At 37.5% G+C, this 24,210-nt stretch overlaps 1 protein-coding gene across 5 annotated transcripts in view; it reads left to right on the top strand.

Moving 5' to 3' along the window:
• Window positions 1-529: 529 nt before the first annotated feature.
• csf1b (colony stimulating factor 1b (macrophage)) overlaps window positions 530-24,210 on the top strand; it is a 47,341-nt gene continuing 23,660 nt past the window's right edge. For all 5 annotated transcript variants that reach the window (XR_007894487.1, XR_007894486.1, XM_051669903.1 and 2 more), the window contains exons 1-8: window positions 530-886; window positions 5,317-5,430; window positions 11,258-11,320; window positions 12,943-13,113; window positions 16,215-16,401; window positions 16,516-16,652; window positions 21,169-21,215; window positions 22,250-22,290. Coding sequence is in view for 3 of the 5 variants with exons in the window: in XM_051669903.1 (XP_051525863.1) it covers window positions 845-886; window positions 5,317-5,430; window positions 11,258-11,320; window positions 12,943-13,113; window positions 16,215-16,401; window positions 16,516-16,652; window positions 21,169-21,215; window positions 22,250-22,290 (802 nt within the window). In the remaining 2 variants the exon portion in view is untranslated. The remainder of the gene's footprint in view (window positions 887-5,316; window positions 5,431-11,257; window positions 11,321-12,942; window positions 13,114-16,214; window positions 16,402-16,515; window positions 16,653-21,168; window positions 21,216-22,249; window positions 22,291-24,210) is intronic.

The raw sequence follows: 24,210 nt of genomic DNA, 5'->3' as shown, positions 1-24,210 counted from the left end.
TATTTTTATTTTTTAGACATCCACCTTCGTGTCTTCTAGATGTTTGTGAGAATGAGCCCTGGAAATAGTGACTCAGAAGCATTCGTGATTGACATCTTGTTCTTTAATCTCGGCCAAGCCTGTGGAGAACACAATCTTTTCCCCTCTCTTGAGAGCAATGACTTTTGCTTTGACAGTTAACATGTTAAGATGTCTCTCAGCATGCTTCTAAAGGTATAGACCAGGAACACTAAGAACACATGAGCATCAGCATGCCAACAGAAGACAGAAAAAAATTTAACAACAAGATGATGTGAGAACTTTGATCAGAGGTAGATGGGTAGGTAGATTTATAGTTGGGTGTCATAGTCTTTGTGTGTGGGATTAAGATACATCCTGAGGCTGGAATCGCATAATTGCATGCATCATGTTTAATACGCAGGAATGTCAAACATTTTAATTGAAAAAGACATATTGAGCAGAAATCCTTGCTTTCATAAATTCCCTTATGAAATGTGAGAGTGTAAGAGAAAGAGAGGAAGAGAGAGGTATGGGCATAAAAAGGCGGAGAAGAAGTTAATGAAAAATACAAGGAGGGGTTGGAGGGAGGAGGACACAGAGAGAGCTCCTGTGAGAAAATTCCGAAGACACAAGTTGTTTAATCATTGTCCCCTGTGTGACAAGTATGTGCACAGCAAATTCAATTTAGGGGTCAGAGCTCTTTTAGTTTGATGGTTGACGAATTCAGTAGTTAGCTTATTCAGTGTCATTCAGCCTCAACTTTGCACATCCCAAAATTTCCTCGACCTCCTCAAATGTGTCTAAGTGAGGACTGTAATCTTCTCCTGCTGGATCAGTGAGCCAGATGACCAACCCTACGCCCCTTCACTTTTTCTACAAAATCAAGGTAAGCTTAGAGGCAATGGGCTTCAATAGCGCTTTTGTGGTCCTTCTAAAAGCTGGAAGCACCTCTGTTATTAATTTGAGTCTGGAGATAAATAGGAGAGGCGGTTTCTATAGTTCAAGCCTTCAAACTAATTTGGAGATGGTCTAATGGACTCTCGTGGTATTTTACAGAGGATTTATTACAGTTGAGGGGTGATAAGAAGTGTTTATGCATATCTCTGCTCCAGGATATCTGCCATGCACTCAAGGATGCTTCTTTTCACATTAATGGTGATGTCCACATCAACATTAGATGGTATATATATATATATATATATATATATATATATATATATATATATATATATATATATATATATATGAATCTCTGTAATTCTATCATAATAGACATGTTTCCTCAATCATGAAAGGGATGTTTTTATATGAAAAGCCTTTTGGCTAGGATTAATTGATGTTAAATTCATATACAATACACCATAACACTGATGTCAATTTACAGTTTAACATTTAACATTGCTGTGAACAGTATTCGTTTAGTTTAATGTAACACTTGTCTTGGTGTTGGACAATGGGTCATTCTTTGTTTTATTTCATTTTGTATTTGATGTGCATTTGTGCATGTCGATTTCCACAGTCAATAACAATTTATGGCCTAAGACCTCCTTGACAGTTTTATATGGCTAATCCAATTCTGTATTAACTGGCAGAAAAATAACTTTACATTAATCAACAAAAACAGATCGGGGGCCTGGGTAGCTCAGCGAGTAAAGATGCTGACTACCATCCCTGGGGTTCACGAGTTTGAATCCCAGGGAGTGCTGAGTGACTCCAACCAGGTCTCCTAAGCAACCAAATTGGCCCAGTTGCTAGGGAGGGTAGAGTCACATGGGGTAACCTCCTCATGGTCGCTATAATGTGGGGTGCGTGGTGAGTTGTGCGTGGATGGCGCGGAGAACAGCGTGAAACCTCCACACGCGCTATATCTCTGCGGTAACGCGCTCAACAAGCCACGTGATAAGATGCGCGGATTGACGGTCTCAGACGTGGAGGCGACTGAGATTCGTCCTCCGCCACCCGGATGGAGTCACTACACCACCATGAGGACTTAGAGCGCACTGGGAATTGGGCATTCCAAACTGGGGAGAAAAGGGGGAGAAAATATATATATATATATATATATATATATATTATTTTTTTTAAACAGATCTGCATTTTACACCCACCGTGTGGCTAAATCAGTCTCCGAATATAAATCTTGATCGGGATTAATCTGAAAGTTATTGTATGTTGCTTAAATTGGCTTTTAAAGTAGTAAAGGTGTGTATTGTTTAGTTCTTTTATGTAGTTATCTTGTGGATGATATTCTATTCATTGTCTTAGATGGGGACTAGAGTTGAAAATTGGCTGTAATAGCTAAAATGGCACATTAAGAGAAATGATTATTGTGCACTGTCCCTGTAAATCTAAATTGAATAAAGTAGATGAAAAAGTATCAAAAGATATTGTAAAAAGCAGCAGGTTTCAGACTGAAAGAGAGTGAGAGAAAGAAAGAAAAAGAAGAGAAATATAGGTGAGGTGGGTAGATAGGGCACATAAGACAGTAGTTCTTTATTTTGGTTTTCCATCGGTGGGTCCAATATGCAAAGACTTGCAGTTTGAAAAAAGATGTTTAAACATATTTTTACCTTATCATTTCAAGCAAAGTAATTCAGTAAATAATCAACTTTGAAATAAAAAATTTAATATTTGTATAAAATAGTTATAATTCTTTATTATTGTTTCATGGTGTTTTTTTAACATGTACACCAAATAAAAATACAAAAATAAAATCTTTATTAAATGTATAAAACATATGTTAAAAATATATTCTTTTGTTAGAGCTGTCAATCGATTAAAATTTTTAATCAAATGAACAGCATAGATTAATTTTTGCTGAGAAAGGCCCCCAAATAAAGAGAATACAATATAAATAATACATAATGATTCAAATAGCCTAATTATAAATATAAATATATATATGATAGTATATAATTCAGATTGAAATATATTTCATTGTTGTGGCAGGTGAGTAAAGCATTGATTGGAAAATGCAAAAAGTGGCTTTAGAAGGCATTATATTGTTTGTTTTATAATCATATCATTGAACAAAAGCCTGCAGTCGAAAGCAACCAGTTTTGCAGCTGAGTTTGTCAACATATCGTGCTCTCACAGGATGCGTCCTTGTGATCCATCTGCCCTTTTAATTGACTGTCTATGTACAGGTGCATCTCAATAAATTAGAATGTCGTGGAAAAGTTCATTTATTTCAGTAATTCAACTCAAATTGTGAAACTCGTGTATTAAATAAATTCAGTGCACACAGACTGAAGTAGTTTAAGTCTTTGGTTCTTTTAATTGTGATGATTTTGGCTCACATTTAACAAAAACCCACCAATTCACTATCTCAAAAAATTAGAATACATCATAAGACCAATAAAAAAAATTTTTTTTAGTGAATTGTTGGCCTTCTGGAAAGTATGTTCATTTACTGTATATGTACTCAATACTTGGTAGGGGCTCCTTTTGCTTTAATTACTGCCTCAATTCAGCGTGGCATGGAGGTGTGATCAGTTTGTGGCACTGCTGAGGTGGTATGGAAGCCCAGGTTTCTTTGACAGTGGCCTTCAGCTCATCTGCATTTTTTGGTCTCTTGTTTCTCATTTTCCTCTTGACAATACCCCATAGATTCTCTATGGGGTTCAGGTCTGGTGAGTTTGCTGGCCAGTCAAGCACACCAACACCATGGTCATTTAACCAACTTTTGGTGCTTTTGGCAGTGTTGGCAGGTGCCAAATCCTGCTGGAAAATGAAATCAGCATCTTTAAAAAGCTGGTCAGCAGAAGGAAGCATGAAGTGCTCCAAAATTTCTTGGTAAACGGGTGCAGTGACTTTGGTTTTCAAAAAACATAATGGACCAACACCAGCAGATGACATTGCACCCCAAATCATCACAGACTGTGGAAACTTAATACTGGACTTCAAGCAACTTGGGCTATGAGCTTCTCCACCCTTCCTCCAGACTCTAGGACCTTGGTTTCCAAATGAAATACAAAACTTGCTCTCATCTGAAAAGAGGACTTTGGACCACTGGGCAACAGTCCAGTTCTTCTTCTCCTTAGCCCAGGTAAGACGCCTCTGACGTTGTCTGTGGTTCAGCAGTGGCATAACAAGAGGAATACGACAACTGTAGCCAAATTCCTTGACATGTCTGTGTGTGGTGGCTCTTGATGCCTTGACCCCAGCCTCAGTCCATTCCTTGTGAAGTTCACCCAAATTCTTGATCGATTTTGCTTGACAATCATAAGGCTGCGGTTCTCTCGGTTGGTTGTGCATCTTTTTCTTCCACACTTTTTCCTTCCACTCAACTTTCTGTTAACATGCTTGGATACAGCACTCTGTGAACAGCCAGCTTCTTTGGCAATGAATGTCTGTGGCTTACCCTCCTTGTGAAGGGTGTCAATGATTGTCTTCTGGACAACTGTCAGATCAGCAGTCTTCCCCATGATTGTGTAGCCTAATGAACCAAACTGAGAGACCATTTTGAAGGCTCAGGAAACCTTTGCAGGTGTTTTGAGTTGATTAGCTGATTGGCATGTCACATATTCTAATTTGTTGAGATAGTGAATTGGTGGGTTTTTGTTAAATGTGAGCCAAAATCATCACAATTAAAAGAACCAAAGACTTAAACTACTTCAGTCTGTGTGCATTGAATTTATTTAATACACGAGTTTCACAATTTGAGTTGAATTACTGAAATAAATGAACTTTTCCACGACATTCTAATTTATTGAGATGCACCTGTATGTCTCAGTTGTAAGCTTTTGGAGGGTCTCGCTGATTTTCAGTGTCATAAATTTAGTGTGGGACACTGTCAAGTTAAAAGTAGTTGACATTTTGAAAATTGTTTCTCAAGCATTCTGTTTTGCTTCTTCCTGCTGTTACGAACATGTCCTGTATGATCGGTTGTCATTCTGTGGCTGCGCTGCTTGTGAGGTTTGTTGATGCCTGCTGACTGCCATCTGCTGATGTGGCTCGTAAAAACTTGTGGTTACATGAATTTCAAGCTTGAATTGCTCCAGTGGTAGGAAATATTTTTATTACGGAATTTATGTAGGAGGCATTTAGTCAGGAGGCATGATTATTAGCATACATTTTTTATCACATTATATTTTTTCATTAATTACACTAAATTACTACGTTAAATTGACAGCTCTAATTTTTCATATTTTTTATGAACATTTTATATTACAAAAAAACATGAAATGTGAAGTGTTTATATTCAGATTTATTGAGTGCATGTAGTTGCATTGAATGGGTGATACAGGCTGTGATACAAATATATAAAACTTGTGTGTGTGCGTTTGTGTGTTTATTTTCTCTGTCTGTCACTAGGGGAAGAATGTGTGTGTTCTTATGCTACTGTGTGTTCCCCTCTCCATGATGGACATTCCTGGTCCTTGCAAACATGCCATAACAATGGACCACCTACTTCAACTAAAACAACTGGTGAGTTAACAGATCAATACAGTTAACAATCAAAAATGCCTAACTGGAGTACGGTGATGCCATGCAAAGGGCAGATGTGTGAGAGATAGCTCTGCGCACTTTGCTTTTTTTAAATTATTTTCATGATATAATCTGGTGAAATTTGATACACCCAGTTACACATTTACTGTTTGAGGTAAACATGGCAAAGAAGTCAAAATCCTCTGGCTCTGGAGACATTATAAAACACTTACGGGTTTAAGATGAAAGCCCAGACAGGCCTGTGGACCGGGGACTCGATTTGGATGGCGCGGCGGGAGAAGGAATCAGCTTCAACTGTCCAACATGTCGGTGATGTTGACAAAGGTACTTGCGGACATGGAGGATCTCGCTGTAATACGTCGATTGAAAAAAATTCTTGAGCTAGTCACGAGTGACAGATGTTGAAAAAGGAATCGATTATTTGGAGTCATCAGAGAGGGAATTAGCCACTAATCCGCCCACGACCAAAGTTGATTTGGAACGTGTTCTTGAAAAGCTTGAAGATCTTGAGAATAGAAGCCGCAGGAATAACATTCGAAGGAGGGCAGAGATATGGTGAAATTCTTAGACGAGCTTTTCCCGAGTCTGCTCGAAATAACAGGCCACAAGCTGGAAATTGAGCGAGCTCACAGAGTCCCAGCTCGCAGATCTGCTGAAGGAGGAATGCCCCAATCGATTCTGGCCAAATTTTTGAGGTCATCCAATAAAGATCTCGTGTTGCGCCAGGCGAGAAGCAAAGGAAAGCTTTCTTGGAAGAATTACAATATTTTCTTGGTCCCGGACTTTGCGAACTCGACCAGAGAGAAACGCGATCAGTTTAAGTAATGCAAGAAACTCTTACATCAGCGGAAGATCGCTTTTGCTCTGATGTTTCCAGCCAGACAGAGAATAAACACCAAGGACGGCAGCAAAGTATTTACATGTCCCAATCAGGCAATGTCTTTTATTGAAACAATGGGTGAGTAACCATTGGGTGTTTTTCTTCATGGGATATACTTTTATGCGGCCTCTGAGTGAATTGACTCTTGACCATCCGAGGAACCGGGATGCGTGTTTCGTTTCCTTTTGGGCTGGTTCCGCCTAGCGGTTAGAGCTTGTTTTGTTAAATAACATTACTTTGGGACAGTTATGGATGGATCTGTCAGTTCCTTGTGCTTATGCCTCCTGTTGGCTGGAGTATGATTTGTGGAGTATTTTCATGGGACATTGGAATGATTATGTCATCTGCTGCACTCATCAGCTGGCTCACTGAAGATTTGTTTGTCTGACCGAGGAAACTGAATGGCTTTATATCAGCTGGAATTTGTTTTGTGGAGGAACACACCTTTGAGACAGTTCTGTGAATGAATCTACACGTTCTTTGTGTTTATTCTGCCTATTGGCTGGGGTTTGTTTTACAAAATATTTGATGTTATGTAATATTGCCTTACAAATTTGTGAGGCAAAATTGAGCAATCCGATGGCAAAGTTGTCACGGGGGCTCTCGTACGCGTACATGGACTCTTTGAGTTTAAAGGGATTTCGTGCGTGGGGTTAATGCGCACATTTTTCTTTTTTCTGTTTGTTTTGTTCGGGGGGAAGTTCAGGGTTTTATTGTTGTATTAATGTTGAAATGTAGTCTTCATAATTTTGTTTTTGGCACACAATTTATTTTTTCTATTATATCAAAATGTTGAATGTTGGTATGAGTGTACTATCTCTCTCCACGTGGAATGTAAATGGGTTGGGGCACCCCATAAAAAGAAGGAAGGTTATTTCTTTTCTTAAACGTAAGAAATATGATATAGTGTTTCTTCAAGAAACACATCTTTCCCCGCAGGAAGCTGAAAAAATTGGGAAGATAAGGGGTGGACATGTTTTCTTTAGTTTTGGCTCAAGTAAGAGCAAGGGAGTCATTATATTGGTAAATAAACATTTACAATTCAAATTTCTCAAACAGTTTAATGATAAATTAGGAAAAGTCGTTATTGTTTTAGCAGACATTCAAGGGCAAAGTCTGATTTTGGCTAATATTTACGCACCTAACGCTGATGATCAAGACTTTTTTATAGATCTTGAAGGGATGTTGCAAGCCGCTAGCACCACTCATGATATAATATTGGGAGGAGACTTTAATCTTTTGATGGACTCAGTCCTTGATCATAGTGAAGCAAAAGTGTGTAAGCCCCCTAGAGCAACAGTGACGCTTCACAGGATGTGTAAAAATCTTGGTCTTACAGATATTTGGAGACTTTTGAACCCATCTGGTAGAGACTATACATTTTTTTCATCAGTCCATAAGATTTATTCTAGAATAGATTTTTTTTAAATATATATCCAAATCCCTCATTTCATCTGTTGTTGATTGCTCAATTGGAAATATCTTAGTCTCGGATCACGCCCTGGTGAGTTTAGAGGTGTTGCCACATACAGAGAAAAAGAAATCATATAGTTGGCGCCTTAATGTGTCCCTTTTGCAAAATCCTGATTTCCAACAAATGTTAAAGACTGAAATCAGTGTTTATATGGAGACCAACTGGTCCTCGGTATCCTCTGTGGGCGTGGCTTGGGAGGCACTTAAGGCGGTTCTTAGGGGTTGGATCATACAGTATGCCTCATTCATCAAAAAATCCAAAGCACGAGAACTCGTGGAGTTGGAAGGAAATATTAAAAGTGCAGAGGCAGAGTTGAAGCGCCGCATGTCATCTGATGGCCTCAGAGAATTGACCCGATTGAAATACAGATATAATACTATTTTGTCGCAGAAAGTGGAGTTTTGGTTATTCAGGGCAAGACAGTCATACTTTGAGTCAGGGGACAAAGCAGGGAAGCTTTTGGCTAGATATATAAAGCAAAGAGAGTCTTTTTCTACCATTCCCTCAATGAAATCTGCTGGTGGTGAAATGTTTACCAATTTTAATCTTAATCTCTATAGCTCCATGTCTTCGTCTACTGATGAAGATATTAGAAACTTTGTGGAATCATTAGATCTTCCTAAACTGAAGACTGAGCAAAAAAAAAATGCTCTTGATTCTGAGATAACCTTGGAGGAGCTTGATGAGGTAATTAAGTCCCTACCTACTGGCAAGGCTCCGGGGCCAGATGGTTTTGCCACATAATTTTTTAGATCTTATGCTACAGAACTGGCTCCACTTTTGTTAGAAGTTTATACTGAATCATTACAGAATGGAAAACTTCCTCCAACCATAACACAAGCCCGGATCAGTCTGATTCTTAAAAAGGACAAAGATCCAAGCGAGTGTAAAAGTTACCATCCAATCTCCCTGATCCAACTAGATGTAAAAATTTTGTCAAACATTTTGGCTAACCAATTAAGTAAGGTTATGACATCTCTTATACATATAGATCAGGTGGGGTTTATTCGTGGCTGCAGCTCTTCTGATAACATCAGGCATCTCATCAATATCATGTGGTCAGTAGTGAATGATCAGTCTCCGGTCGCTGCCATCTCACTTGACGCTGAAAAGGCGTTTTATATGGTAGAATGGGATTATCTTTTTAAAATTTTGGAAATGTCTGGGTTCGGGAGTACATTTATTGGTTGGATTAATTTACTTTATAAAAACCCTGTAGCAGCAGTACAAACAAATGGAAAAGGGGCACTCGGCAGGGTTGCCCTCTTTCCCCATTACTGTTCTGTCTTGCCCTGGAACCATTAGCAGCCACGATAAGAAAGGAGGAGGATTTTCCATGGGTGATTGCGGGAGGTATGGCGCATAACTTCTGCTTTACGCAGATGATATTTTATTATTCGTCTCCGACCCCACTAGATTTATGCCTTGCCTCCACAGAATTATTAACTCCTTTTCCAAGTTCTCAGGATACAAAGTCAATTGGTCTAAATCTGAAGCTTTGGCTTTGACAGCGTACTGTACAGTAACGGCCTTCCAGCTGGGTGCCTTCCAGTGGCCCAAACAGGACATTAAGTATTTAGGAATTTTATTCCCAGCAAATTTGTTTTAGTCAGAGTTAATTTTAATCCCTTTATAAAAAGTTTTTCGAATGATGTGGACAGGTGGGCTTCATTACACTTATTGATGATTGGGAAGGTTAATGTAATTAAAATGAACTGTATTCCAAAATTCAACTACCTGTTACAATCTCTCCCTATAGATAGCATAGCGAAGTCCTTCATTTGGAATGGTAAGCTTGCCAGGTTAAATTTCAATGAGTTACATAGGCCGATTGACAAAGGTGGGTAAGGCCTACCCAAGATTTTGTTTTATTATTATGCATTCGGTCTCAGACATTTGGCTCATTGGTCGCTTCCACCTGAGAGAGCCCCTTGTTGGTTTTGTATTGAAAAGGAAGCTCTTGCTCCTATCTCGCTCTGCATAGCCTTTCGATCAAATTAATCGGAGAAGTTAAGTCACACCCCGTTATTTTGCATTTACACTCGATATGGACAAAAGTGTCCAGAGTGTTTAATTCAGATATTTATTTAAACGTAGCCTCGAGCATATGGCAGAACCCTAAACTATGCATTAATAAGTCCCCTTTCTGTTGGTCAGATTGGATTGTGAGGGGGTTAATACACTCGGTGACCTATATGAGAGTGGAGTATTGAGACCTTTTGAAAATTTGGTTCAAAATTATGGGATTCCCAGATCTCAATTTTATAAGTATTTACAGCTGTGATTCCTACTCTGCACTGTTTTGGGGAGTGGCACGCACCCCCCTAGTGTGGAAGATACTCTGGGAGTGGTGATTACTGCTTTTGGAAAAGGTCATGAGGCATCAGTGTATTACTCCCTGCTAATTCAGAGTCTGGGGGACAGAGCTTTAAATTCCCTCAAAAGATTATGGGAGGAAGATTTAAATTTGTTTTTGGAGGAGGGAGTGTTGGCTAGGATTCTTAAAAACATCACGTCTACATCTAGAGATGCAAGGGTGCGCCTTATGCAATTTAAGATTCTACATAGATTTTATTGGACCCCTTCTAAATTGTATAAGCTTGGTCTTAAGGACACACCCACCTGCTGGCAATGCCATTTAGAAGATGGAGACAACACCCCTGTTTTTTAGGGGTGTCATAAAATACAGGAGTTCTGGTTGAGGGTCCAGAATTTTATGGCCGACGTATTGGGTACTCGGATCTCCTTTTTCCCCAGGCTCTGTATTTTGGGTGACGGTTCGGTCATTGATGTAGGAGATAAGTACATGAAGAATTGGATCCTGGCCGGTGTTATGGTGGGCAGGCAGGTTATCCTTAGAGGATGGAAGTCAGCTGGAACCCCCTCGTTTCGTGAGTGGTGTAAGGAGATGGGCAGGGTGGCAGCTTGGGAAGAGTTGTCATATAGAAGGCTAGGCAACATGGATATGTTCATCAGGAGGTGGGGCAGCTATTTGGCCTTTTTGGAGGGCTCTCGGGGAGGGGCAGTGGAGGGAGACGTGTTGTTTTAAATGTGTATGTTGTAGCCTTTTTGTTTTTGAATATATACTTTTTATGTATTTCTAAATATTTTCTTCTGTTTTATTGTTTGTTTGTGTGTCTTTGTCAATTTTATTTGACCACTGGGGTATCTGTTTGTGTTGGGTGGTGGGGTGGGGTGCTTAATGTTCGGGAGGAAGGGTTGTAAATAATATAATGTGATTCCAAATATTCTGTTATTTTATATATATATTTATATTTTTTTTATGTTATATGGAATCAATAAAAAAAATTAAAAATAAAAAAACAATCCAAAATTCCACACCATTAATTGTGCCATCCTATGATTTTTTTAAGGTTAGGTTCCCTAGTATCTTGTGCCTGCTTTGTTGTGTGACATCTCAACTTTTTGTCTTACATTTTATTACTTTGCAGATGACTAACCAGTTGCGGACTGGCTGTTCAATCACATATACATTCATCGAAAGGAAACACCTGGTAAGAGTGTTTTAAACATTCGTTAAACAGTCTGTAGAGGTGCACTCAGTAAGTTTTTGCTTATGTTGTGCTGGTAAATATGATAGTCGTCTTGGACTTCCACTGACACCTTTGGACATGGGCGCAGCATCATTCAAATGCAATAGTTTTTAGTTATTGAAATTCACTATTCACAATAAGCCATGATTAATATAATGCATGAGTTAAAGTGACCAATATCAGGCTGGTTACTGAGATCAAATGATTAGTATTCACTGGTGTGATCCTAACGTGGCCGCCTCCATGAGGGGACCCTCTCTGTGTAGAATAAAACAGCTTTTATGAATGCTACTGATATGACTGGAGTCAATATCTCATGTGAGTGGTTATTATTTTATACATAAGTTTCAAAATTACTATTCATTTCTACTTTAGGAGTACAACTTTTTTAATGAGGAAAACATTTATTTGAAATACTAGCGACTTAATAAATACTGTGCAATACACACTGTATACTGAATAAACACTCACAATAATTGTAAATTAGATTGTTGTCACATGATCTAATCATGTTAAAAGTCCTGAAATAAATATGGTTATTTTGCATTTTTAATAAAGTTTTGTGTTAACAGTTCAGTCAAGTAATGAGTAAAAAAGAGATGTTGTGCCTATATGTAGTATGCATCCTGTTACTTTGCACAGTATGCATACTATATACTGGAGAGATATTAAGTGTAGTATGTTTGTATGCTTTTCTGAACAGAGCCATTGTCTTGTTCTGCTTTCAAATCTAACTTTCAAAAATAGATGATGTTGTCTTCTTTACTTTCATTAAAACTTATCCACTGCTAATTTAAATGTGTGATGTTTCCAATGTCTTTAAATGTTTTAAATCTGCTCTTGGAAATGCAGTAATGTTGGAGCTGTGTTTTGAATTAGATCCTCACTCCAAAGTGTCATCACTCAAAAGTATAGTTTTCTGTTGTGGTACCAATTCAAAATTCATTTTGATGTAAATCTTCATTCCAGACTTCTATGTTATGCTGTTACCATTGACTAATAGGGGCAACATTTCTATCTGTGGACATGGTCTATTCCTCTAAACTTTGGTTTCTATGCTCTCAAACTGTCTGGACCACATCTTTGTACAGTCATTGATTTATGGTCCCATTAAAAATCCAAAACACTTCTCTTAGGACCCTTTCCAAAAGTCAGAGAATCATTCTCATGTAAAATGCGATGATATCAGTTGAGTAACTGATTCAGTTTTCAAACTGTAGGAGTACTTTGTCTTGATTTCCAGTAAATACAGTATCTAACAAGATACATTTATTTGAGAAGCAAAATGACATAAGAAATGAAAGTCTTGCTATAAAGAGAAATCAAACTAAATTTAATGATCTTTATGCTTAAAACAAGAAGAAAAAAAAACAATAAAAAATATTTTTTCTTGTTTAAGCATGAATGTCAATAAATTTTCAGTTTGCTTCTCAACTAAATCTATCTTGTTTTAAGGATGTTCAGATTTTTTTTGTGAAAAATAAATAAAAATAAAAACAATCCCCAAGCAGTTGGACCTACTTTGTATCTAACCCACCTTTAACCCACCAGTGTCTTACACATTCTGAATTTTTTTCTTTCAGAGTGTGGTGTGTTATGTGAAGGCTTCTTTGCCAAGGGTGCTGGAATTGCTAAATGTCCACTTTAAATACTTGAGAGGATCAGGCAGTGCCCAAGCAGTGGTCTCCATCCAGAACCTCATTCTCAACATCTACTCGCAACACTGCATACCTTCAATAAATGAAGAACTGGAGGTGTGTGCACGCTATGAAGACAACATTTCTAAGTCTTTGAGGCTAAATGCAATAAAAAGAGCACATTTAACTCTGAGAAATATTTTATTAATCAGAAGTTGTTCTTGCATTTTGGAGAAATAATGGAGCTTTCAGTCATGTTTCATTTAAGCATTGACTTTGTCTCATGTTTATCCTAAAACTCCTCAGCAGAAATATAAATAGAATCAAGTGGGATAATTAGCCTAAAATATAGAGCTGTAACATGAATGTGGATAGCATAGGTCAGATAACTCGGTCATGGAAGAATTTGATGCTAAATGTTTGAGTTCATACTGAAATCTCAGACTTTGATTGCAGACTTTGTTATCTCTGCAAATTTTAGCACAGTCAAAAACATTGTTGAGATCTCTTCTGAAACTTAGGAGAAAAATATGAGAAGCAAAAGTTTCCATTTGCACTACATTTAATCTCATTGCTATCTAGTTTAGATACAAAAGAGATCTCACTTGTAATTATTCTTATAGGTTAGTGATCTTTGATTTTTCTCTCTGTTTGAGTATGGGATATTTGCTAGAGTCTTGGGAGGATTAGTCTAAAGACTCTATGTTGCTAGTCATACAAACCTTTACATACAATTGACAGCCTAACATTGTAGCTTTTTTCTATTACAAAAGATTTGAAACGTGTAGGGCTCAAATGTTTAAAAAGTCTTGATGTTCTCCTAGTCATTTTTATGTATTACAATATCAAAGGCTAAAACTGATGAACTCTGATGAAGCATGCCCAAAATATATCACTCATTTATTAAATTTTGCCCCAGGTCTGTTATAAAAATCTGCTTTCCTCATTCGTTCTTTCCGCAAGAGCAACAGATCTCCAATAAATCCAGTTAATTTCCTTCAACTGGATGTTTGAGAAGATCTTTGTGTCTTTAAGCAACGTTGCATGCTAGTTGAGCACTGTTAATTGAATTGCCCACCCTGGCACCACTGTAGCCTAGTCATTTTCATCAAAAAATATTTCTTAAAATTCAGCTTGAGGATTTTAAAGTCTGGCAGCTGGTGTCATATATCAGCTGTGCGTGAGAATTGTGCTAGTTCAAGGATGGGTACAAAGAAGTCCTGCTGCTACTTTGTCACACTTCTAATGTGAATTTTTATTTTTTTTATTTTACACCCCCAGTATACCAACTTTAAACATATAAATTTAAATTTAAAGATAAATTTAGTGATTTATTAACATTGACATCCATACCTCTGCTCTCTTGTACAATTGAGTGACATGAGAAAAAAAAAGAACCAGCTTAAAAAAATATCTCTCATGGGACTGAAGCAAACCATATGTTCTGCAATAGACTCTGGAACTCCTTCAAGCTACACTCAAGGATGTGCTTATTGTTGACTTTACTAAAGGGAATACTAAAGAAGAATACTAAAAACTATTTTTCCTTAAATACATTTTCTTTCTCACCTGCTAAGATTCCCCTATATCAAATGAGCTAAAGGAAACATTATGAGGCTAATATACAGTGGGGTCCAAATGTCTGAGACCACAATTGAAAATGCTTCTATTTGCATTTTTCTAAATTAATTCAATTGTTTTCAAAACAAATCATATTAGCATCACAATTTGAGTGAGAAGTTGAGTTGAAAAATTTCCATGAATTTCAGAATTTCTTAGTATTTGGTATATCCTCATTTTCAGCCTGATCTCATGAAAATGTGGCGACCATAGGGACATTTTTGCAAAATGACATCATGTTGTTCATTACATGTATCACGGCAGTTCAGAGTTTAAATGTCCATTTTGTGGAGCTAAGAGCAAGTCATTTGTTCCCCCATACAAATTAGGTTAAGGTTAATCGAGTTTTAAATCAACAAAACCTTCCTACCCTAGACCTAACTGATAATGTAATAAAAAGCAAACGTGAGATAAAAAAAGAGATGAGCGCTGGGTTTCCCAAAGCACTAAGTTATCTAAGCATCGTTATCTAAGTAGTATGAAAAAACGTTTGTATATTGACGAGAACTTTGATCTGCTCTAAGATCATTATATGCAACTTAAACGTATTGCAACTTGCATCTTTCAGTTTATCTGAGACAAAGGGACATTTAATAAATTGCATTATTTAATAAAATGTATTTTAATAATTGAAAAGTCATTGTAAACTGTGTAAAAAAATGGTCGAACAAATGCATTGAAATCACTAGACAGACTCCACAGACTGCGAATGCGACGTGATAGATCTAAATTTACAAGATACATACAGTATAAAGTTTAACTGACCTTATTTTATAAGCATAACTATAATGGCAACAGAAATATAATATGTTCTTAAGCAGATTTCTTAACAAGCCATATGTGTGTAAAGTACAGTTTAAAAATTAAATAGGCCAAAATAAATAATTAAAATATGGGTAACAAAGGATATTAGAGAGAGCGTGCAATGAGGCTCTAGTCTCTAGTCATATCAGTCTTAGAGGCTGCTTTATTCTGCATATGTTAAGATCATATGACCAGTCAAAAATTACTCACTTTATCTTAATAATCACCTGTAATTTGTCACTTTCACACAAGGAATTAATTATTCATGGCTGCCTGTGAATTTGTCTATGACATCGGTAACTGAGATTTTCTGTTTTTGCGTGATGCTGCTTAGTGCCATGTTACTGAGTGCAACTTTAAATATTTCATATTCTTGTAACTCCATCATTATTATTTGTTCCTATTTATTCTTATTATTTATTCTATGTTCTTTATATATTGTGTAATTTTCCAAAATTCTAAAACTTCAGGTTCTTTCCAGGTTTAAATTTAATCCCTGATTTTCAGTGTGGTTTAACACTTTGGACCCCCTGCCAAGTTGCTGACAGTTTTAACTTTTTTAACAAAAGTGTTTTACAAAAGAATACGGCAGCTCAACAAATAAAGCACTGTATGTCATTTGTATGATGCATGACACTGACAATGTCACATACTGTACATGTTTTTAGCATTTTGTGTTCTTAAGATCAAACAAAACAGTGTAAAAAAACAACAACCATGTGATCGCAATGTCTCAATGTTTTCTTTCTCTGTTACGATTTCCTTTCTGTCTTAACCTCTCTCACTCTCTGCAGGAGGACCCTGTGTCATTTGAGAGGCAGTACAATGAGTCTCCTGTCCAGGCACTACAAAGAGTAGAGGAGGTTCTGTCCCTCTACTTGCACATCATCACAACCACTGACACTCCTCTTAACTGGACCTGCGAGCAAGAGTACAGCAGCAACACACTCCCTACTGTAACACAGCTAACCACTAACACAGGTGAACACGTGAATGCACATATATATACACACACACACACACACACACACACACACACACACACACACACATCCCTTCAGCAATGATTAAAGCCATATGTTTGCTCTTTGAAAGAGACTGCGTTGGAGTTATTCAGGCAAGATCCTCAGGGGTCCTCCAGCAATGATTTCTACAGGCTGGCCTTCATTGTAGTCTCCATCTGTGGAGGATTTCTCACCCTACTTACTGTCTACTGCCTTCTAGAGAGAAAGGTATGCCATCCCTCTATAAACGTGCCATATGAGCATTTTACTCCAGGTCCAAATCTTATTTTAAGTGTTTAATGTGCAAAACATGTCCTGACATTGTGACCTTCCATAAGATCTCCAAAAAAGTGGGAAACCATTGACCCTTAACCAATGAAATGCAGTTGACTGTTTTTCAGCAGCATTGAAAGACATATAAGTTACAGGTTCTGGGGATTACAAGCTTTTGTTTACACATTTTGATGACAAATAATTACAAACACATTTTTTTGTGTTTTTCTTTTTTTTTTTTTTTTTTTTTTTAAGACTTCCAGCCAGCATAATATGTTTCACCACAATCTGGTATCCATTTGTGATGGTGCAGATGCCTAACAATGACTATTGTATTGTCTCTGCCAAATTCCCGGTTCTTAGAAGTTGGGTGGGATTATTAAAGCAGACATTTGTAGGGGCATAAAATTAATTTTAAGGTACCACTGAAATTCAAGGAAGATTACATTTTTTTTTTTTTTTTTTGTAAAGTTGCACATAATGAAGAGTAACTCAAAAAGGGGTGCAAATATATATACAGATCTCAAAACTACTGTGGAACTTTGTGTTCTCTAGCAAAATCTGTGGTTGAAATGTCAAATTGCAAGCAATTTGGGGAATAACACTTTACACAAGTTGTGTTTTCAGCATTGCGCTTCTGCACGGATGAATCTCATGGTTTGAGGTTACCTGGACATCACATGTGTGCGATCATGACAGGGAGTTACTCTGAGCCGGAGACAAAATTATTTTCATGTTGATATTATGTTATTCTATTAAACATTTAAAACCAGAATTTTACTTGCTTTTATACAGATAAACAACACTTGTATTTATATTTTGAATTAATGAATTTGACACTTCTTGCACTTTTTAGACACGACACTCAAAATGCTTTTACATAATAACCAACCACTAGTTACCAGTATATTTTAATATGATTATTCAAGTGTTTTATCTATTATTAAGGTTTGTATTTTACTGCACTTATCAAAGGAGAAACTCTTGAAATGGTGGATATGAGTTCAATGAGAGACTTATTTTAGGTTATATTGTACTGCCTCAGTTGATAATGCAAGTGAACCGTAATACTACAATAGTATGTCTATGCACTGCACAGTGCACACAATAACACTGTAAACTAAAACCCTAAAACAAGAATTTAATAAAGATGGGGATGAAATATACTTTATTAAACATGAAAATAATATGCGGAAATATGCAATATAAAAATTTACAATTATACGTTTATTCATTTCTTTAGGAGTAAAGTTATAATAGATGGATGGTAACACTAAACAAATTAACGTACATTACTGTGCTATGAAATCGGTACATATTAAACAACTTGAGATGATAATACATTATAAACTGACAGACTATATGCTAAAAGGACACTAAATGATAGCTTTATGCATTTCTGCACCTGGGGCAAAAGAAATGAGAAAACAGCGGCACGCACACTTTTAGGGAAATTACAGCAATGTTATAAAATACTCTGAAGTCATGAATATTAGTGAACATGTTACATCATTATATATCAGCATAATAGCAAGTACAGAACTTTGTCAAATAGTTAACAAAAATCCATCCAAACTGCAGTGATACTGTCCTGAACTGTAACAGTGACTAACTGAACAGCATAGATTCCCCAGCAGGAAAACATGACAGCCGGTACTACTTTTCTGTGTTTACGGACATGACATAATGACATAAGCCTGTGATTTCGTGCCAAATCCGACCCGACAGCTCAAAATACAATTAATTTTTGTAGGCTTACCATAGTGAATTTGAGACATTGTTCTGAACTCTGACTTTGTTCATTTTTTTACAAAAAAATCTTCCTCTAGAGCCTCTGTAGATGGTTTTCAAATTGGTTTCCCAAACACATCCTGCACCTGAGAGTCCCGTCCCAAACTCACACCATTGTTTGAGCCAATACCTGGGTTTCCATCTAAATGTTTTGCATTTCTAAGAGCATTTCTAAAAATTTGACTGAAGAAAATGTGAATAATTGTGTATTTCTATCCACTACGTCTCACGCTAAAATGGCTGCAATGCCCATACACTGCCAGCCTCCTTATACCTGGGAGTGCCCGCTCTCAAATCTGTTCTGGTTGATTGTGAGGACCAACTTTAACGTCCAGCTGTGCGTTAAACACTTCCAAATGTCAAGGGCTATGTTCTAAGAATTGTGTGCCAAGGTGGGACCTTTCCTTGGGCCAGTCACATGGCCCATGGATAGTCACAAGCTATCGCACACCCATAACACGTGCACAAATTGTCAGAACACGTTTTGAGAATAAACTGTTGCCATCACTTAAGTGCATATTTTGCCCTTTGCAAACTAGAAAATCGACCTCGGTCTACCACATACAATTTTATGCAAATTTTGATTTTATGAAATTAAATATGCTACACCCTGAAGTATTTGGCAGAGCCTGGTATAGCAATGACATCATTAAGTTATTTGGGACAAATGTGCAACAGCTTCGCCGACCCTGTGATCTTGACCCAATTTACTGTACCAGGCAAAATGGCTCCAGGTTGTTCAGGTTAGACAAATCAGACTTTTCCAGTGCCCCGTTACAGATTTTCACTTGGATTTAATTAGGCCTTCGAAGGACATTCACCTGATTGATCTTGAGCCACTAGAGTGTTGTCCTTGTGTTAAAGATCACTGCAAGGCTGAAAGATTAACTTTATCGCAAGCATCAGTTTTTAAGCAGAATAAAATAAGTACTTGCATTATTTTCCAGTCCATACTAATGGAAATCAGCCCCACAGCTTGATACTATGATCACCATAATTCACTGTAGGTGTGGGTTTTAGAGGTGTTGGCAGTATTGCGCCACATATCTCACTTTGAATTTTGACTTGAAAGATTTGATCTTCATCTGACCACAGAATTTTTTCCCACATTGGAATGGGTCATTATTTTACTTTCTTGCAAATTCTTTTCACATGACTCTTTTTGAGTAGTGGCCTCTTTTGTGGAACTCTCCCATACAGGCCCTCTTGATATAGTTAACACATACACCTTTAATCTCAACTACAGGACTCTATAGTTATTTCAAAGTGATCATTGGCTTCTCTTTGAGAGTTTTGAGGGATATTTGTTGGTTCCTGATAATCATGCCAGCAATACCCACTAGGACATACAATATAGATATCAACACTTATTCAGTTGATTGAATGCATAGCCTGTCAGTGATCTCAAGTTTATTGTACTTTTAGTCCTCTAAACTGTTCTCTTTAAAGACCCCATGAAATGGCTTGATGTGCACCTTTCCTGTGACATATTTCCTATTGAAATAGAAAGTTTGAGTGGGACCAGTGGTTATATTGGGTTTTGTGAGGTGGCAGAACCCTAAGAGCAGGGTGAGGGTGGTGGGGTTGTGTTGTGTTATACATTGTTTCCCTCTAGTTGAACAGCTTGAAATGGGCAGCGGAGCACGTGTGCCCTTAAAACAGTGCCACTCTAGGCAAATTTAGAGGAACAGGTTCCGACGTGACACAGACTGGACTATTGTTTTCTTTTTAGAATCGAAGGAGCCGGAACACCATGCCAAGGTGCTAGAAAGCCGTTCCGGACCATTATGCTGCAATTTAACCCCTGAGCGGGACATTTTATTGGACAATAAAATAAATAAATAAAAAAAAAGGAGTACACAAGCAAATAGATGGCCTCAAAAGCTAATAAACATATAAGCCACAAAAATATTTTGAAAGGTTCATAATACAATCTATGCTGAAAGGTTTGTTTGATAAGGACAGACTGATGTGATCAGGGACCTTGTTAAAACTAAACATGAGCCATGTTTTTAACGCTGGGAGCCAGAAACAGCACAATGTTTGGAAAACTTTCCCAATAGCTTACTCTTATTATTTGTGGCAGACCTCTGCCTTTCCTGAGGAGGAAGCGAGAACCGGGTGAACAGTCCACATAAGACACTTTAATGCACCACTTTATAGTGTACAAACCCCTCAGTGTACCAAAACATATTGCTTTTCAGCATTACAACCCAGCACAGACACACACACACAAGATTGCTGCGTCTCTCTCTTCCCGTCTGCCGCTGTCTCCTCACTTGAACGTCAGACCGGTGTGGCGCACAGGTAGAACTCGTTCACCACTTATCTCTCCGGCCTTGCTCTGCCCAGACGCCGCTCGGCCATGCCCTGCTTGCCACATTATTATTTAAACACCAATTGAAATAACGGCATCATCTTCTGGTAATTTAGGGTGATGATTATTTCTTCTACTTCTTGATACGACCGTGACTGGGCAGGCATGAAGACATTGTTGTGATCCTAATAATGAAGATTGTTACACTATGCCATCAAGTTTATGCCCACAGTTAATTTGTAACTGCCCTTAAAATTAGTAAAGATGATGATTATTACATTAAGAGCACTTTGTAGAGTTTTTGTTGGATAACCAATGTCACCCAGGCTTGACATTTTTGTTTTTATTCTTACTCTCCTACAGAAACTGCTGAGTCAACTTCAAAGAGCAAGAATGTCATCAGACTGGGGGTAACTTTGCGTGTAACCTTACCATTACCTCGAAACTTAAATGGATAGTATACACAAAAATTAAAATTCTCTCATCATTAACTCACCCTCATGCTATCCCTTATGTGTATGACTTTTTTCTTCTTCTGCAGAACACAGTTGAAGATTGTTAGAAGAATATTTCAGCTCTGTAGGTCCATACAATGCAAGTACTGTAATGGTGGCCAGAATTCTGAAGGTCCAAATATCACAAATGCATTATAAAAGTAATTAATATGACTCCAGAGGTTTAATCAATGTTTTCTGATTAGCACATCTTGCTATTGCAGTCTCTAGGCATGATTATGATTTCAAGCTTGATAACACTTCAAGTCAAGATTTATAGTTAAAAAGGAATTACATTTTAGTCTGTTCTCACCCAAAAACTGACTGAATCGCTTCAGAAGACATTGAGAAACCACTGAAGTTGTATGGATTACTTTTATGCCTTTGTGATATTTGGACCTTCAGAGTTCTGGCCACCATTTACTTGCATTGAATGGACCTACAGAGCTAAAATATTCTTCTAAAAAAACTTAATTTGTGTTCTGCAGAAGAAAAAAGTCATACACATCTGGGATGCCATGAGGGTAAGTAAATGATGAGAGAATTTTCATTTTTCATTTTGGATGAACTATCCCTTTAAAGTTGCTAATACACAATTGTTGTATTTATTTTTTAAAAAATGTATTAGAATGCTTTGAACATATAACCTAGGGTCAGTGGTTGCTCAGCAGTTAAAGGCTCTGGGTTACTGATCAGAAGATCGGGGGTTCAAGCCCCAACACTGCCAAGCTGCCACTGTTGGGCCCTTGAGCAAGGCCCTTGACCCTATCTGCTCCAGGTGCACCGTTTCATGGCTGACCATGCACTCTGACCCCAGTTTAGCTGGGTAATGTGAAAACAAAGAAATTTCACTTTATATATGAAAATGTATAATGTGTGACAATAATAAAGGCATTCTTCTTCTTCTTGTAACCTATATGCAAAGTAATATCTAAATTTCTCAATTACAGATCACAAGTTGTTGAAAACTTTGAAGCAGAAGAGCAAGAATGTAAGTATTTTATGAAAACTTAAACCATTTTTAAGAGCTTGATTTCATATCTATTTCAAAAGTGACAAACAAATAACTTAATGGTCATATAAATCACTCAATCCTTAATTAAATTGTAGCACAACTTTGGAATTTGAAAAATAAATACTGTATCTACCATTCTGAAAAGACCAGCATTGCTAGGCATCAGCATACAATTTAAGTCAGAAGTTTACATACACTTAGGTTGAAGTCATTAAAACTAATTTTTTAACCACTCCACAGATTTCATATTAGCAAACTATAGTTTTGGCAACTCGTTTAGGACATCTACTTTGTGCATGACACAAGTAATTTTTTTCAACAACTGTTTACAGACAGATTGTTTTGACTTGTAAATTGACTATATCACAATTCCAGTGGGTCAGAAGTTTACATACACTAAGTTAACTGTGCCTTTAAGCAGCTTGGAAAATTCCAGAAAATGATGTCAAGCCTTTAGGCTATTAGCAATTAGCTTCTGATTTGCTAATTGGAGTCAATTGGAGGTGTACCTGTGGATGTATTTTAAGACCTACCTTCAAACTCAGTGCCTCTTTGCTCATGGGAAAATCAAAAGAAATCATGAAAAAAAATTGTGGACCTCCACAAGTTTGGTTCATCCTTGGGAGCAATTTCCAAATGCCTGAAGGTACCATGTTCATCTGTACAAACAATAGTATGCAAGTATAAACACCATGGGACCACGCAGCCATCATACTGCTCAGGAAGGAGACACATTCTGCCTCCTAGAGATGAATGTAGTTTGGTGCGAAAAGTGCAAATCAATCCCAGAACAACAGCAAAGAACCTTGTGAGATGCTGGTGGAAATAGGTAGACAAGTATCTATATCCACAGTAAAACAAGTCCTATATCGACATAACCTGAAAGGCTGCTCTGCAAGGAAGAAGCCACTGCTCCAAAACTGCCATAAAAAAGCACATGGGGACAAAGATCTCACTTTTTGGAGAAATTTCCTCTGGTCTGATGAAACAAAAATTGAACTGTTTGGCCATAATGACCATAGTTATGTTTGAAGGAAAAAAGGTGAGGCTTGCAAGCTGAAGAACACCATCCCAACTGTGAAGTATGGGAGTTGCAGCATCATGTTGTGGGGGTGCTTTGCTGAAGGAGGGACTGGTGCAATTTACAAAATAAATGGCATCATAAGGAAGGAAAATTATGTGGATATATTGAAGCAACATCTCAAGACATCAGCTAAGAAGTTAAAGCTTTGTCATTTACATACCTCCAAAGTTGTGGCAAAATGGTTTAAGGACAACAAAGTCAAGGTATTGGAGTGGCCATCACAAAGCCATGACCACAATCCACTAGAAAATTTGTGGGCAGAACTGAAAAAGCGTGTGTGAGCAAGGAGGCCTACACACCTAACTCAGTTACACGAGTTCTGTCTGGAGGAATGGGACAAAATTCCAGCATCTTGTTGTGAGAAGCTTGTGGAAGGCTACCCAAAATGTTTGACCCAAGTTAAACTATTTAAAGGCAATGCTACCAAATACTAACAAAGGGTATGTAAACTTCTGACCCACTGGGAATGTGATGAAAGAAATAAAAGTTGAAATAAATAATTCTCTCTACTATTATTCTGACATTTCACATTCTTAAAATAGTGATCTTAACTGACATAAACATGGAATGTTTTCTATGATTAAATGTCAGGAATTGTGAAAAACTGAGTTTTAATGTATTTGGCTATGGTGTACGTAAACTTCTGACTTCAACTGTATGTTGTGTTTTGAATGCTGACATTGGATGATGTTGTCCCCCTCAGGTATATTAAATAGATTTACTAGCAAGGCTACCCTGGTCAACCAGCTGGTCCAGGTTGGTTTGTGCTGATTTGGTGCTTTCTCTGGACTCTCTCTCTTAACAAAGTGACT

Source organism: Myxocyprinus asiaticus, chromosome 33 (assembly GCF_019703515.2).
Source record: "Myxocyprinus asiaticus isolate MX2 ecotype Aquarium Trade chromosome 33, UBuf_Myxa_2, whole genome shotgun sequence".
NCBI classification, from domain to species: Eukaryota; Metazoa; Chordata; class Actinopteri; order Cypriniformes; family Catostomidae; genus Myxocyprinus; species Myxocyprinus asiaticus.
The sequence above is the reverse complement of the archived record's forward strand: the minus strand, read 5'-3'. Positions and strand labels throughout refer to the sequence as shown.